This window comes from Oncorhynchus nerka, unplaced genomic scaffold (genome assembly GCF_034236695.1).
Source record: "Oncorhynchus nerka isolate Pitt River unplaced genomic scaffold, Oner_Uvic_2.0 unplaced_scaffold_1582, whole genome shotgun sequence".
Taxonomy (NCBI): Eukaryota; Metazoa; Chordata; class Actinopteri; order Salmoniformes; family Salmonidae; genus Oncorhynchus; species Oncorhynchus nerka.
In genome coordinates, this window is record NW_027039746.1 from 81,715 (window position 1) to 95,063 (window position 13,349).

General features: G+C 51.4%; 2 protein-coding genes across 2 annotated transcripts in view; both read left to right on the forward strand.

Moving 5' to 3' along the window:
- The window catches only part of LOC115126434 (proteasome adapter and scaffold protein ECM29-like), a 55,764-nt gene extending 47,447 nt beyond the window's left edge, over positions 1–8,317 (forward strand). The window contains 7 exon segments of the mRNA XM_065015252.1: positions 791–936; positions 1,131–1,172; positions 1,369–1,423; positions 3,142–3,256; positions 3,513–3,699; positions 4,151–4,318; positions 8,215–8,317. Coding sequence (XP_064871324.1) covers positions 791–936; positions 1,131–1,172; positions 1,369–1,423; positions 3,142–3,256; positions 3,513–3,699; positions 4,151–4,318; positions 8,215–8,307 — 806 coding nt within the window. The 3' untranslated portion in view covers positions 8,308–8,317.
- Positions 8,318–8,335: 18 nt separating this feature from the next.
- LOC135568466 (proteasome adapter and scaffold protein ECM29-like) lies at positions 8,336–13,343 on the forward strand (the record flags this gene model as incomplete). Its single annotated transcript, XM_065015251.1, has 5 exons — positions 8,336–8,397; positions 9,250–9,297; positions 9,849–9,967; positions 10,701–10,851; positions 13,273–13,343. Coding segments are annotated over exons 3-5 (329 nt in total), but the record flags the coding sequence as incomplete, so codon positions are not given.
- Positions 13,344–13,349: the final 6 nt, after the last annotated feature.

A 13,349-nucleotide genomic window follows, 5' to 3' on the forward strand; every position in this document is an offset into this window, starting at 1 on the left:
CCACAGTGGTTCAACCCTTCAATCCACAGTGGTTCAATCAACCCTTCAATCCACAGTGGTTCAATCCCATGGTTCTAATCACAGTGGTCCTCAATCCTGATGGTTCAATCCACAGTGGTTCAATCCACAGTGGTTCAATCACAGTGGTTCAATCCACAGTGGTTCAATCCTTCAATCCACAGTGGTTCAATCCCTCAATCCACAGTGGTTCAATCCACAGTGGTTCAATCCACAGTGGTTCAATCCACAGTGGTTCAATCCACAGTGGTTCAATCCACAGTGGTTCAATCCACAGTGGTTCAACCCTTCAATCCACAGTGGTTCAATCCACAGTGGTTCAATCCACAGTGGTTCAAACCACAGTGGTTCAATCCACAGTGGTTCAATCCACAGTTGTTCAATCCACAGTGGTTCAATCCTTCAATCCACAGTGGTTCAACCCTTCAATCCACAGTGGTTCAACCGTTCAATCCACAGTGGTTCAATCCTTCAATCCACAGTGGTTCAATCCCTTCAATCCACAGTGGTTCAACCCTTCAATCCACAGTGGTTCAACCCTTCAATCCACAGTGGTTCAACCCTTCAATCCACAGTGGTTCAACCCTTCAATCCACAGTGGTTCAACCCTTCAATCCACAGTGGTTCAACCCTTCAATCCACAGTGGTTCAATCCTTCCTGTGGTGTGAAACACATCTCTGACTGATTTGGTTCTTGTCTTTGTAATGCGTTTTCTATTGGTTGTTTTTTTTTTACTGTGGTAACTGTCCAATCCTCTTGTCTCCCTGTCAGATGTGGAGAGTAACGATGTGGTTCCGTGGGTGCTGAACTCTATCCTGGCTAAGTACATCCCAAGTCAAAACCCCCACGTCAGACAGGCTGCCTGTATATGGCTGCTCTCTCTGGTGAAGAAGCTGCACCAGCACAAAGAGATCAGGGTACGGACACTAGGGGTCGGGGGTTAGGGCTGGGGGTTAGGGCTGGGGTTCAGGGCTGGGGGGGGTCAAGAAGCTGTTCCAACACAAAGAGATCAGGGTACAGTATGACTGGCTGGGGGTCAGGGGTTGGGTTAGGGCTGGGGGGTCAAGGACCTACACCAGCACAGAGATCAGGGTACAGTATGACTGGCTAGGGGTCGGGGGTCAAGAAGCTGCTCCAACACAAAGAGATCAGGGTACAGACACTGGGGGTTAGAGATCGGGGTTAGGGCTGGGGGGGGGGTCAAGGGGCTCAGACTTGATTGAAAGGTCAAGAGTGGGGGGGGGGGGTCAAATGTCAAGTCTGAGATCCAAGTTAACAGAGGAAAGTGATGGAGAACTACATTCCTTGTGAGTTATTGACTCTCTTGACCTTTTTGTCTCATCTTCCAGTCTCACCTGAAGGAGATCCAGACGGCTTTCATCTCCATCCTGTCAGACCCTGATGGTGAGTCAACGACTCCATGATCACTCAGACCACAATAATAAGCTCAATGGGGGTAACAGTGGATCGTAGGACTGATGGGGGTAGAATGGGGGTAACACAGTGGATCATAGGACTGATGGGGGTAACACAGTGGATCATAGGACTGATGGGGGTAGAATGGGGTAACACAGTGGATCATAGGACTGATGGGGGTAACACAGTGCATCGTAGGACTGATGGGGGTAGAATGGGGTAACACAGTGGATCGTAGGACTGATGGGGGTAACACAGTGGATCGTAGGACTGATGGGGGTAGAATGGGGTAACACAGTGGATCGTAGGACTGATGGGGGAAGAATGGGGTAACACAGTGGATCATAGGACTGATGGGGGAAGAATGGGGGTAACAGTGGATCATAGGACTGATGGGGGTAGAATGGGGGTAACAGTGGATCATAGGACTGATGGGGGAAGAATGGGGGTAACACAGTGGATCATAGGACTGATGGGGGTAGAATGGGGGTAACACAGTGGATCATAGGACTGATGGGGTAACACAGTGGATCGTAGGACTGATGGGGGAAGAATGGGGGTAACGGTGGATCATGGGACTGATGGGGTAACACAGTGGATCGTAGGACTGATGGGGGAAGAATGGGGTAACGGTGGATCATGGGACTGATGGGGGTAACACAGTGGATCGTAGGACTGATGGGGGTAGAATGGGGGTAACACAGTGGATCGTAGGACTGATGGGGGTAGAATGGGGTAACACAGTGGATCGTAGGACTGATTGGGGAAGAATGGGGGTAACGGTGGATCATAGGACTGATGGGGGTAGAATGGGGGTAACGGTGGATCATGGGACTGATGGGGGTAGAATGGGGGTAACGGTGGATCATGGGACTGATGGGGGTAGAATGGGGGTAACGGTGGATCATGGGACAGATGGGGGTAGAATGGGGGTAACGGTGGATCATGGGACTGATGGGGGTAGAATGGGGTAACGGTGGATCATGGGACTGATGGGGGTAGAATGGGGGTAACGGTGGATCATGGGACTGATGGGGTAGAATGGGGGTAACGGTGGATCATGGGACTGATGGGGGTAGAATGGGGGTAACGGTGGATCATGGGACTGATGGGGGTAACGGTGGATCATGGGACTGATGGGGGTAACGGTGGATCATGGGACTGATGGGGGTAACGGTGGATCATGGGACTGATGGGGGTAGAATGGGGGTAACGGTGGATCATGGGACTGATGGGGGTAGAATGGGGGTAACGGTGGATCATGGGACTGATGGGGGTAGAATGGGGGTAACGGTGGATCATGGGACTGATGGGGGTAGAATGGGGGTAACGGTGGATCATGGGACTGATGGGGGTAGAATGGGGGTAACTCAGTGGATCATAGGACTGATGGGGGAAGAATGGGGGTAACACAGTTCTTCAGATGTAGCCAGTAATGTCTCACAAGGAAGGGACGGGGTTGTTTGTTTTTTTAAGTTGTTGCTCATATTTGCCTACGTAACTAAATAGACATTCATTATTGTAAAGAGCTGTTCCATAGCTGTAATTTCAAATGTAAGATATTTTAAATATACCCACTCAAGACCTAGGTATTGTCCTCTCTCCCCGTCTCTCTCTCTGTCTCTCGCTCTCTCTCTGTGTGTCTCTCTCTCTCTCTCTCTCTCTCCTCCCCTGATCTTCTCTCTCTCTCTCTCTCTCTCCTCCAGAGTTGAGTCAGGACGTGGCATCTAAAGGTCTTGGTCTAGTCTATGAGATGGGAGGAGAGGGAGACCAGCAGGAACTGGTGTCTACACTGGTCGAAACACTGATGACTGGCAAGAGGTGAGAGATGGAGGGGGGGGAAGAGACCTAATCAACAGGAGTGAGATGCACCTGTTGTGTTTGTAATCCTGAGGTCATGAATGACCTGCTGCACACCGGCATAATTTAGGTTTAGAACAAAACAATACTAGTGAAACGACTCTCTTCACACTTTTTTTAACCAAATCGATGTCGAGAGTTTTTAATTTGCTACGGACTGTTGCTATCGGTCACCTTTTGTACTAAACATGTAGCGTCGTGTTGTTGACGTGTTCAGGGTGAAGCATGCCGTGTCGGAGGACACCGAGGTGTTCCAGGGAGAGGCTCTGGGGAAAGCACCGGACGGACACGGACTCTCCACCTACAAGGAGCTGTGCTCATTGGCCAGTGACCTCAACCAACCGGATCTGGTCTACAAGTTCATGAACCTAGCCAATCACCACGCCATGTGGAATTCCCGCAAGGTACAACCAGGAAGTGAACATGAGCTTGTGTAATAATATGAATGAATGGGTTGAGAAAAACAAACATGTATTAGAAACATGAATTAAAACTGTTTGTTGTTTTTGAACAGATTCTAATCAAAATAACGACACGTTCAGAGACTTGATTTGACTTGTTTTTACTTTTCAAACACTCACTTAGTAGTTTTTGTCACTAGTGGTGATCTCTCTCTTTTTCTCTCTCTCTCTCTCTCTCTCTCTCTCTCTCTTTCTCTTTCTCTCTCTTTCTCTTTTTCTCTCTTTCTCTTTTTCTCTCTTTCTCTCTCTTTCTCTCTCTTTCTCTTTCTCTCTCTTTCTCTCTCTTTCTCTCTCTTTCTCTCTCTTTCTCTTTCTCTCTCTTTCTCTCTCTCTTTCTCTCTCTCTTTCTCTCTCTTTTTCTTTCTCTCTTTTCACTTCCTTCTTTCTCTGCCAGGGAGCAGCGTTTGGGTTCAACATCATAGCAGCGAAGGCAGGAGAGCAGCTCGCCCCCTACCTGCCCCAGCTGGTACCACGTCTGTACCGATACCAGTTTGATCCCAACCTGGGCATCAGGACGGCCATGACCTCCATCTGGGATGCTCTGGTCACTGACAAGAACATGGTACACACACACACACTACCACGGTACACACACACACACTACCACGGTACCCACACACACTACCACGGTACCCTCACACACTACCACGGTACCCTCACACACTACCACGGTACCCTCACACATTACCACGGTACCCTCACACACTACCACGGTACCCTCACACACACACACTACCACGGTACCCTCACACACACACACACACGGTACCCTCACACTACCACGGTACCCTCACACACACACACTACCACGGTGCCCCTCACACACACACTACCACGGTGCCCTCACACACGTACCACGGTGCCCTCACACACACACACTACCAGTGCCCCCACACACACTACCACGGTACCCTCACACACACACACACTACCACGGTACCCTCACACACACACACTACCACGGTACCCTCACACACACATTACCACGGTACACACACACACACACACATTACCACGGTACACACACACACACATTACCACGGTACACACACACACACACACACACACACATTACCACGGTACACACACACACATTACCACGGTACGCACACACACATTACCACGGTACACACACACACACACACACACATTACCACGGTACGTACACACACACACACACATTACCACGGTACACACACACATTACCACGGTACACACACACACACACATTACCACGGTACACACACACACACACATTACCACGGTACACACACACACACACATTACCACGGTACACACACACACATTACCACGGTACACACACACACACATTACCACGGTACCCTCACACACACACATTACCACGGTACCCTCACACACACACACACACACACACACACATTACCACGGTACCCTCACACACACACACATTACCACGGTACCCTCACACACACACACACTACCACGGTACCCTCACACACACACACACACTACCACGGTACCCTCACACACACACACACACACATTACCACGGTACCCTCACACATTACCACGGTACCCTCACACACTACCACGGTACCCTCACACACTACCACGGTACCCTCACACACTACCACGGTACCCTCACACACACACACTACCACGGTACCCTCACACACTACCACGGTACCCTCACACACACACACTACCACGGTACCCTCACACACACACACTACCACGGTACCCTCACACACACACACTACCACGGTACCCTCACACACACACACTACCACGGTACCCTCACACACACACACTACCACGGTACCCTCACACACACACACTACCACGGTACCCTCACACACACACACGGTACCCTCACACACTACCACGGTACCCTCACACACTACCACGGTACCCTCACACACTACCACGGTACCCTCACACACTACCACGGTACCCACACACACTACCACGGTACCCACACACACTACCACGGTACCCTCACACACACACACTACCACGGTACCCTCACACACACACACTACCACGGTACCCTCACACACACATTACCACGGTACCCTCACACACACACATTACCACGGTACACACACACACACACACATTACCACGGTACACACACACACACATTACCACGGTACACACACACACACATTACCACGGTACACACACACACACATTACCACGGTACACACACACACACATTACCACGGTACACACACACACACACACACATTACCACGGTACACACACACACACACACACATTACCACGGTACACACACACACACACACACACACACATTACCACGGTACACACACACACACACACACACACACACACATTACCACGGTACACACACACACACACACATTACCACGGTACACACACACACACACACATTACCACGGTACACACACACACACACACACATTACCACGGTACACACACACACACACACATTACCACGGTACACACACACACACACGGTACCACGTCACACACACACACACACACATTACCACGGTACACACACACACACACACATTATTACCACGGTACACACACACACACACACATTACCACGGTACACACACACATTACCACGGTACACACACACACACACATTACCACGGTACACACACACACACACACATTACCACGGTACACACACACACACACATTACCACGGTACACACACACATTACCACGGTACCCTCACACACACACACACACACACACACATTACCACGGTACACACACACACACATTACCACGGTACCCTCACACACACACACACACACACATTACCACGGTACACACACACACACATTACCACGGTACCCTCACACACACACACACACACATTACCACGGTACCCTCACACACACACACACACATTACCACACACACACACACACACACACACACATTACCACGGTACCCACACACACACACACACATTACCACGGTACCCTCACACACACACACACACATTACCACGGTACACACACACACAGCAGAGATAGAAACAGACTCACAGGCGACGGAAGGACACACATCACAACGTTATAGAAATACACAATCGCGCACTCACCTTCTCTCCATCTCTCTACTCCCTCCCTCTCTACCCCCTCCCTCTCTACCCCCTCCTCTATCCCCCTCTCTCTATCCCCCTCCCTCTATCCCCCTCTCTCTATCCCCCCTCTCTCTATCCCCCTCTCTCTACCCCCTCTCTACCCCCTCCCTCTCTACCCCCTCTCTCTACCCCCCTCTCTCTATCCCCCTCTCTCTATCCCCCTCTCTCTATCCCCCTCTCTCTATCCCCTCCTCTCTATCCCTCCTCTCTACCCCCTCTCTCTATCCACCCCTCTCTATCCCCTCTCTCTACCCCCTCCCTCTCTACCCCCTCCTCTCTACCCCTCCCTCTCTACCCCCTCCCCTCTCTACCCCCCTCTCTCTACCCCCTCTCTATCCCCCTCTCTCTCTACCCCCTCTCTCTCTACCCCTCCTCTCTACCCCCTCCCTCTCTACCCCTCCCTCTCTACCCCCTCCTCTCTACCCCCCTCTCTATCCACCCTCTCTCTCTACCCCTCTCTCTATCCCCCTCTCCCTCTCTACCCCCTCCCTCTATCCTCCCTCTCTCTCTACCCACCCTCTCTCTCTATCCCCCTCTCTCTCTACCCACCCTCTCTCTCTACCCCCTCCCTCTCTACCCCCTCTCTCTATCCACCCTCTCTCTATCCCCCTCTCTCTCTACCCCTCCCTCTCTACCCACCCTCCCTCTCTACCCCTCCTCTCTACCCCCTCTCTCTATCACCCCTCTCTATCCCCCCTCTCTCTCTACCCCTCCTCTCTCTACCCCTCCCTCTCTACCCCTCCCTCTCTGCCTCCTCCTCTCTGCCCCTCTCTCTATCCACCCTCTCTCTCTGCCCCCTCTCTCTGCCCCCTCTCTCTATCCCCCTCTCTCTCTCTACCCCCTCCCCTCTCCCCCTCCCTCTATCCACCCTCTCTCTCTCCCACCCTCTCTCTACCCCCTCCCTCTATCCCCCTCTCTCTACCCCCTCCCTCTATCCCCCTCTCTATCCCCTCTCTCTATCCCCTCTCTCTATCCCCCTCTCTCTATCCCCCCTCTCTCTACCCTCCTCTCTACCCCCTCCCTCTCTACCCCTCTCTCTATCCACTCTCTCTACCCCCTCTCTCTATCCCCTCCTCTATCCCCCTCTCTACCCCTCCCTCTCTACCCCCCTCCCTCTCTACCCCCTCCTCTCTGCCCCCCTCTCTCTCCCCCTCTCTCTACCCCCCCTCTCTCTACCCCCTCTCCCCCTCTCTCTATATCCCTCTCTCTATCTCTCTCTCTCTCTATCTCTCTCTCTCTCTATCTCTCCTACCCCCCTATCCCCCTCTCTCTATCCCTCTCTCTACCCCCCTCCCTCTCTCTCTCTCTCTACCCCTCCCCAGGTGGATAAGTATCTGAAGGAGATCCTCCAGGATGTGATATCTAACCTGACCAATAACATCTGGAGGGCCGGGAGTCCGCCTGCCTCGCTCTGAACGACCTCATCCGAGGGCAACGCCCGACGACCTCATCGACCACCTGGAGAGATCTGGGAAACCCTGTTCAGGGTTCTGGACGACATCAAGGTGCTCACACACACACACACACACACACACGTAAACACACACAACCACAAACAGACTATTCCTGGCCTAGGGACTTGTGTGATGTCAGATGGGTTATTATAGCTGGGGTGTCAGATGGGTTATTATAGCTGGGGGTGTCAGATGGGTTATTATAGCTGGGGGGTGTCCGATGGGTTATTATAGCTGGGGGGTGTCCGATGGGTTATTATAGCTGGGGGTGTCAGATGGGTTATTATAGCTGGGGGTGTCAGATGGGTTATTATAGCTGGGGGGTGTCCGATAGTTATTATAGCTGGGGTGTCAGATGGTTATTATAGCTGGGGTGTCGGTAGGGTTATTATAGCTGGGGTGTCGGTAGGGTTATTATAGCTGGGGGGGTGTCAGATGGGTTATTATAGCTGGGGGTGTCAGATGGGTTATTATAGCTGGGGGGGTGTCAGATGGGTTATTATAGCTGGGGGGTGTCAGATGGGTTATTATAGCTGGGGGGGTCAGATGGGTTATTATAGCTGGGGGTCAGATGGGTTATTATAGCTGGGGGGTCAGATGGGTTATTATAGCTGGGGGTGTCAGATGGGTTATTATAGCTGGGGGGGTGTCAGATGGGTTATTATAGCTGGGGGGTGTCAGATGGGTTATTATAGCTGGGGGGTGTCAGATGGGTTATTATAGCTGGGGGGCGGGCGTCAGATGGGTTATTATAGCTGGGGGGGGCGTCAGATGGGTTATTATAGCTGGGGTGGGGGCGTCAGATGGGTTATTTTAGCGGGGGGGGGATCAGATGGGTTATTATAGCTGGGGGGGGTAGTGTCTGTGGTGGTTGTGCTGACCTGTGTATTGTCTGTCTATCAGGAGTCTGTCAGGAAGGCTGCTGATATAACCCTCAAAACACTGAGTAAGGTAAGGAGGCTTTACTGTGTGACATCTACAGGTGTGTGTGTGTGACGTCTCCAGGTGTGTGAGTGACATTAATTTCTCTCTGTCTCCAGGTGGGTGTGTGTGTGTGAGTGACATTCATTTCTCTCTGTCTCCAGGTGTGTGTGAGTGACATTATTAATCTCTCTCTGTCTCCAGGTGGGTGTGTGTGTGACATTAATCTCTCTCTGTCTCCAGGTGTGTGTGTGTGTGTGACATTAATCTCTCTCTGTCTCCAGGTGGGTGTGTGTGTGACATTAATCTCTCTCTGTCTCCAGGTGGGTGTGTGTGTGACATTAATCTCTCTCTGTCTCCAGGTGTGTGTGTGTGTGTGTGACATTAATCTCTCTCTGTCTCCAGGTGTGTGTGTGTGTGTGTGTGTGACATTAATCTCTCTCTGTCTCCAGGTGGGTGTGTGTGTGTGACATTAATCTCTCTCTGTCTCCAGGTGGGTGTGTGTGTGTGTGAGTGACATTAATCTCTATCTGTCTCCAGGTGGGTGTGTGTGTGTGACATTAATATCTCTGTGTCTTCAGGTGTGTACTAGGATGTGTGAGTCGTCAGGTTTAGCAGCCCAGAGGACTGTAGCTGTTCTGTTACCAACCCTCCTGGATAAAGGCATCGTCAGCAACGTGCCTGAGGTCCGCTCTCTCAGGTACGCCTCTACATGTGTGTTCATTGGTCTCTGTATATGATCTGTCGGTCTCTCTCTCGCTCTCTCTCTCTCGCTCTGTCGGTCTCTCTCTCTCGCTCTGTCGGTCTCTCTCTCTCTCTCGCTCTGTCGGTCTCTCTCTCTCTCTCGCTCTGTCGGTCTCTCTCTCTCTCGCTCTGTCGGTCTCTCTCTCTCTCTCTCGCTCTGTCGGTCTCTCTCTCTTTCTCGCTCTGTCGGTCTCTCTCTTTCTCGCTCTGTCGGTCTCTCTCTTTCTCGCTCTGTCGGTCTCTCTCTTTCTCGCTCTGTCGGTCTCTCTCTTTCTCGCTCTGTCGGTCTCTCTCTTTCTCGCTCTGTCGGTCTCTCTCTTTCTCGCTCTGTCGGTCTCTCTCTTTCTCGCTCTGTCGGTCTCTCTCTCTCTCGCTCTGTCGGTCTCTCGCTCTGTCGGTCTCTCTCTCTCTCTCTCTCTCGCTCTGTCGGTCTCTCTCTCGCTCTGTCGGTCTCTCTCTCTCTCTCTTCTCGCTCTGTCGGTCTCTCTCTCTCTCGCTCTTTCTCGCTCTGTCGGTCTCTCTCTCTCTCTCTCGCTCTGTCGGTCTCTCTCTCTCTCTCTCTCTCTCTCTCTCTCGCTCTGTCGGGCTCTGTCGGTCTCTCTCGCTCTGTTCTCTCTCTATATGAATGAAATGTAAAACTTTTAGAGACCTTGTTGGCCGTAGCAGTTAAGCAGCCCTCCTCCCTCCAGTATCCAGACCCTGGTGAAGGTGTCTAAGACAGCTGGTAATAGGTTGAAGCCCCACGCCCCTCGTCTAATCCCAGCACTCCTGGAGGCTCTCAGTGTCCTGGAGCCACAGGTCCTCAACTACCTCAGCCTCCGAGCCACGGAGCAGGAGAAGGTAACGTACACACAGAGAGAACACACCTACTAAACCTCAGCCTCCGAGCCACGGAGCAGGAGAAGGTAACGTACACACAGAGAGAACACACCTACTAAACCTCAGCCTCCGAGCCACGGAGCAGGAGAAGGAACACACCTACTAAACGCCTACACACAGAGAACACACCTACTAAACCTCAGCCTCCGAGCCACGGAGCAGGAGAAGGTAACGTGCACAGAGAGAACACACCTACTAAACCTCAGCCTCCGGGCCACGCAGGAGCAGGAGAAGGAAACCTGCTAAACCTCAGCCTCCAAGACCCACACAGAGAGAACACACCTACTAAACCTCAGCCTCGAGCCACGGAGCAGGAGAAGGTGGCGTACACACAGAGAGAACACACCTACTAAACCTCAGCCTCCGGAGCAGGAGAGGTACATACCACACAGAACACACAGACTAAACCTCAGCCTCCGAGGCACGGAGCAGAGGTGTGCACACAGAGAGACTAAACCTCAGCCTCGGCCACAGCAGGAGAAGGTAACGTCTCTCTTGTCACACCTACTAAACCTCAGCCTCCTCAGGAGGAGAAGTGTACATACCACACACACACAGACTATAGCTGCCGTTTCTCCAGAGGTGTGATTATTGTCTAATCTCTCTGTCTCTCTCTCTGTCTCTGTGTCTCTCTCTCTGTCTCTGTCTCTCTCTCTGTCTCTTGTCTCTCTCTCTGTCTCTTGTCTCTCTCTCTGTCTCTTGTCTCTCTCTCTTGTCTCTTGTCTCTCTCTTTGTCTCTTGTCTCTCTCTTGTCTCTTGTCTCTCTCTCTTGTCTCTTGTCTCTCTCTCTTGTCTCTTGTCTCTCTCTCTTGTCTCTTGTCTGTCTCTCTCGTCTCTTGTCTCTCTCTCTTGTCTCTTGTCTGTCTCTCTCTCTCTGTCTCTCTCTCTCTGTCTCTCTCTCTCTGTCTCTCTCTCTCTGTCTCTCTCTGTCTCTCTCTCTCTGTCTCTCTCTCTTGTCTCTTGTCTCTCTCTCTTGTCTCTTGTCTCTCTCTCTTGTCTCTCTCTCTTGTCTCTTGTCTCTCTCTCTTGTCTCTTGTCTCTCTCTCTTGTCTCTCTCTGTGTCTCTCTCTCTGTCTCTGTCTCTCTCTCTGTCTCTTGTCTCTCTCTCTGTCTCTTGTCTCTTGTCTCTCTCTCTGTCTCTTGTCTCTCTCTCTGTCTCTTGTCTCTCTCTCTGTCTCTTGTCTCTCTCTCTTGTCTCTTGTCTCTCTCTCTTGTCTCTTGTCTCTCTCGTCTCTCTCGTCTCTTGTCTCTCTCTCTTGTCTCTTGTCTGTCTCTCTCGTCTCTTGTCTCTCTCTCTTGTCTCTTGTCTGTCTCTCTCTCTCTGTCTCTCTCTCTCTGTCTCTCTGTCTCTCTCTCTGTCTCTCTCTCTCTGTCTCTCTGTCTCTCTCTCTGTCTCTCTCTCTGTCTCTTGTCTCTCTCTCTTGTCTCTTGTCTCTCTCTCTTGTCTCTCTCTCTTGTCTCTTGTCTCTTGTCTCTCTCTCTTGTCTCTTGTCTATCTCTCTCTGTCTCTCTCTGTCTCTCTCTCTCTGTCTCTCTCTCTCTGTCTCTCTCTCTCTGTCTCTCTGTCTCTCTGTCTCTCTCTCTCTTGTCTCTTGTCTGTCTCTCTCTGTCTCTTGTCTGTCTCTCTGTCTCTGTCTCTCTCTCTCTCTTGTCTCTCTCTGTCTCTTGTCTCTCTCTGTCTCTTGTCTCTCTCTCTGTCTCTTGTCTCTCTCTCTGTCTCTTGTCTCTCTCTCTGTCTCTTGTCTCTCTCTCTGTCTCTTGTCTCTCTCTCTTGTCTCTCTCTCTGTCTCTTGTCTCTCCTCTCTTGTCTCTTGTCTCTCTCTCTTGTCTCTTGTCTCTCTCTCTTGTCTCTCTCTCTTGTCTCTCTCGTCTCTTGTCTCTCTCTCTTGTCTCTCTCGTCTCTTGTCTGTCTCTCTCGTGTCTCTTGTCTGTCTCTCTCGTCTCTTGTCTGTCTCTCTTGTCTCTTGTCTGTCTCTCTCTCTCTGTCTCTCTCTCTCTGTCTCTCTCTCTCTGTCTCTCTCTCTCTGTCTCTCTCTCTCTGTCTCTCTCTGTCTCTCTGTCTCTCTCTGTCTCTCTCTCTGTCTCTCTCTCTCTGTCTCTCTCTCTCTGTCTCTCTCTCTCTGTCTCTCTCTCTCTGTCTCTCTCTCTCTCTGTCTCTCTCTCTCTGTCTCTCTGTCTCTGTCTCTCTCTCTCTGTCTCTCTCTCTCTGTCTCTCTCTCTCTGTCTCTCTCTCTCTGTCTCTCTCTCTCTGTCTCTTGTCTCTTGTCTCTGTCTCTTGTCTCTTGTCTCTCTCTCTTGTCTCTTGTCTCTCTCTCTTGTCTCTTGTCTCTCTCTCTTGTCTCTTGTCTATCTCTCTCTGTCTCTCTCTCTCTGTTTCTCCAGAGTGCCATGGATGCTGCCAGACTCAGTGCTGCCAAGTCCTCCCCCATGATGGAGACCATCAACATGTGTCTGCAGCA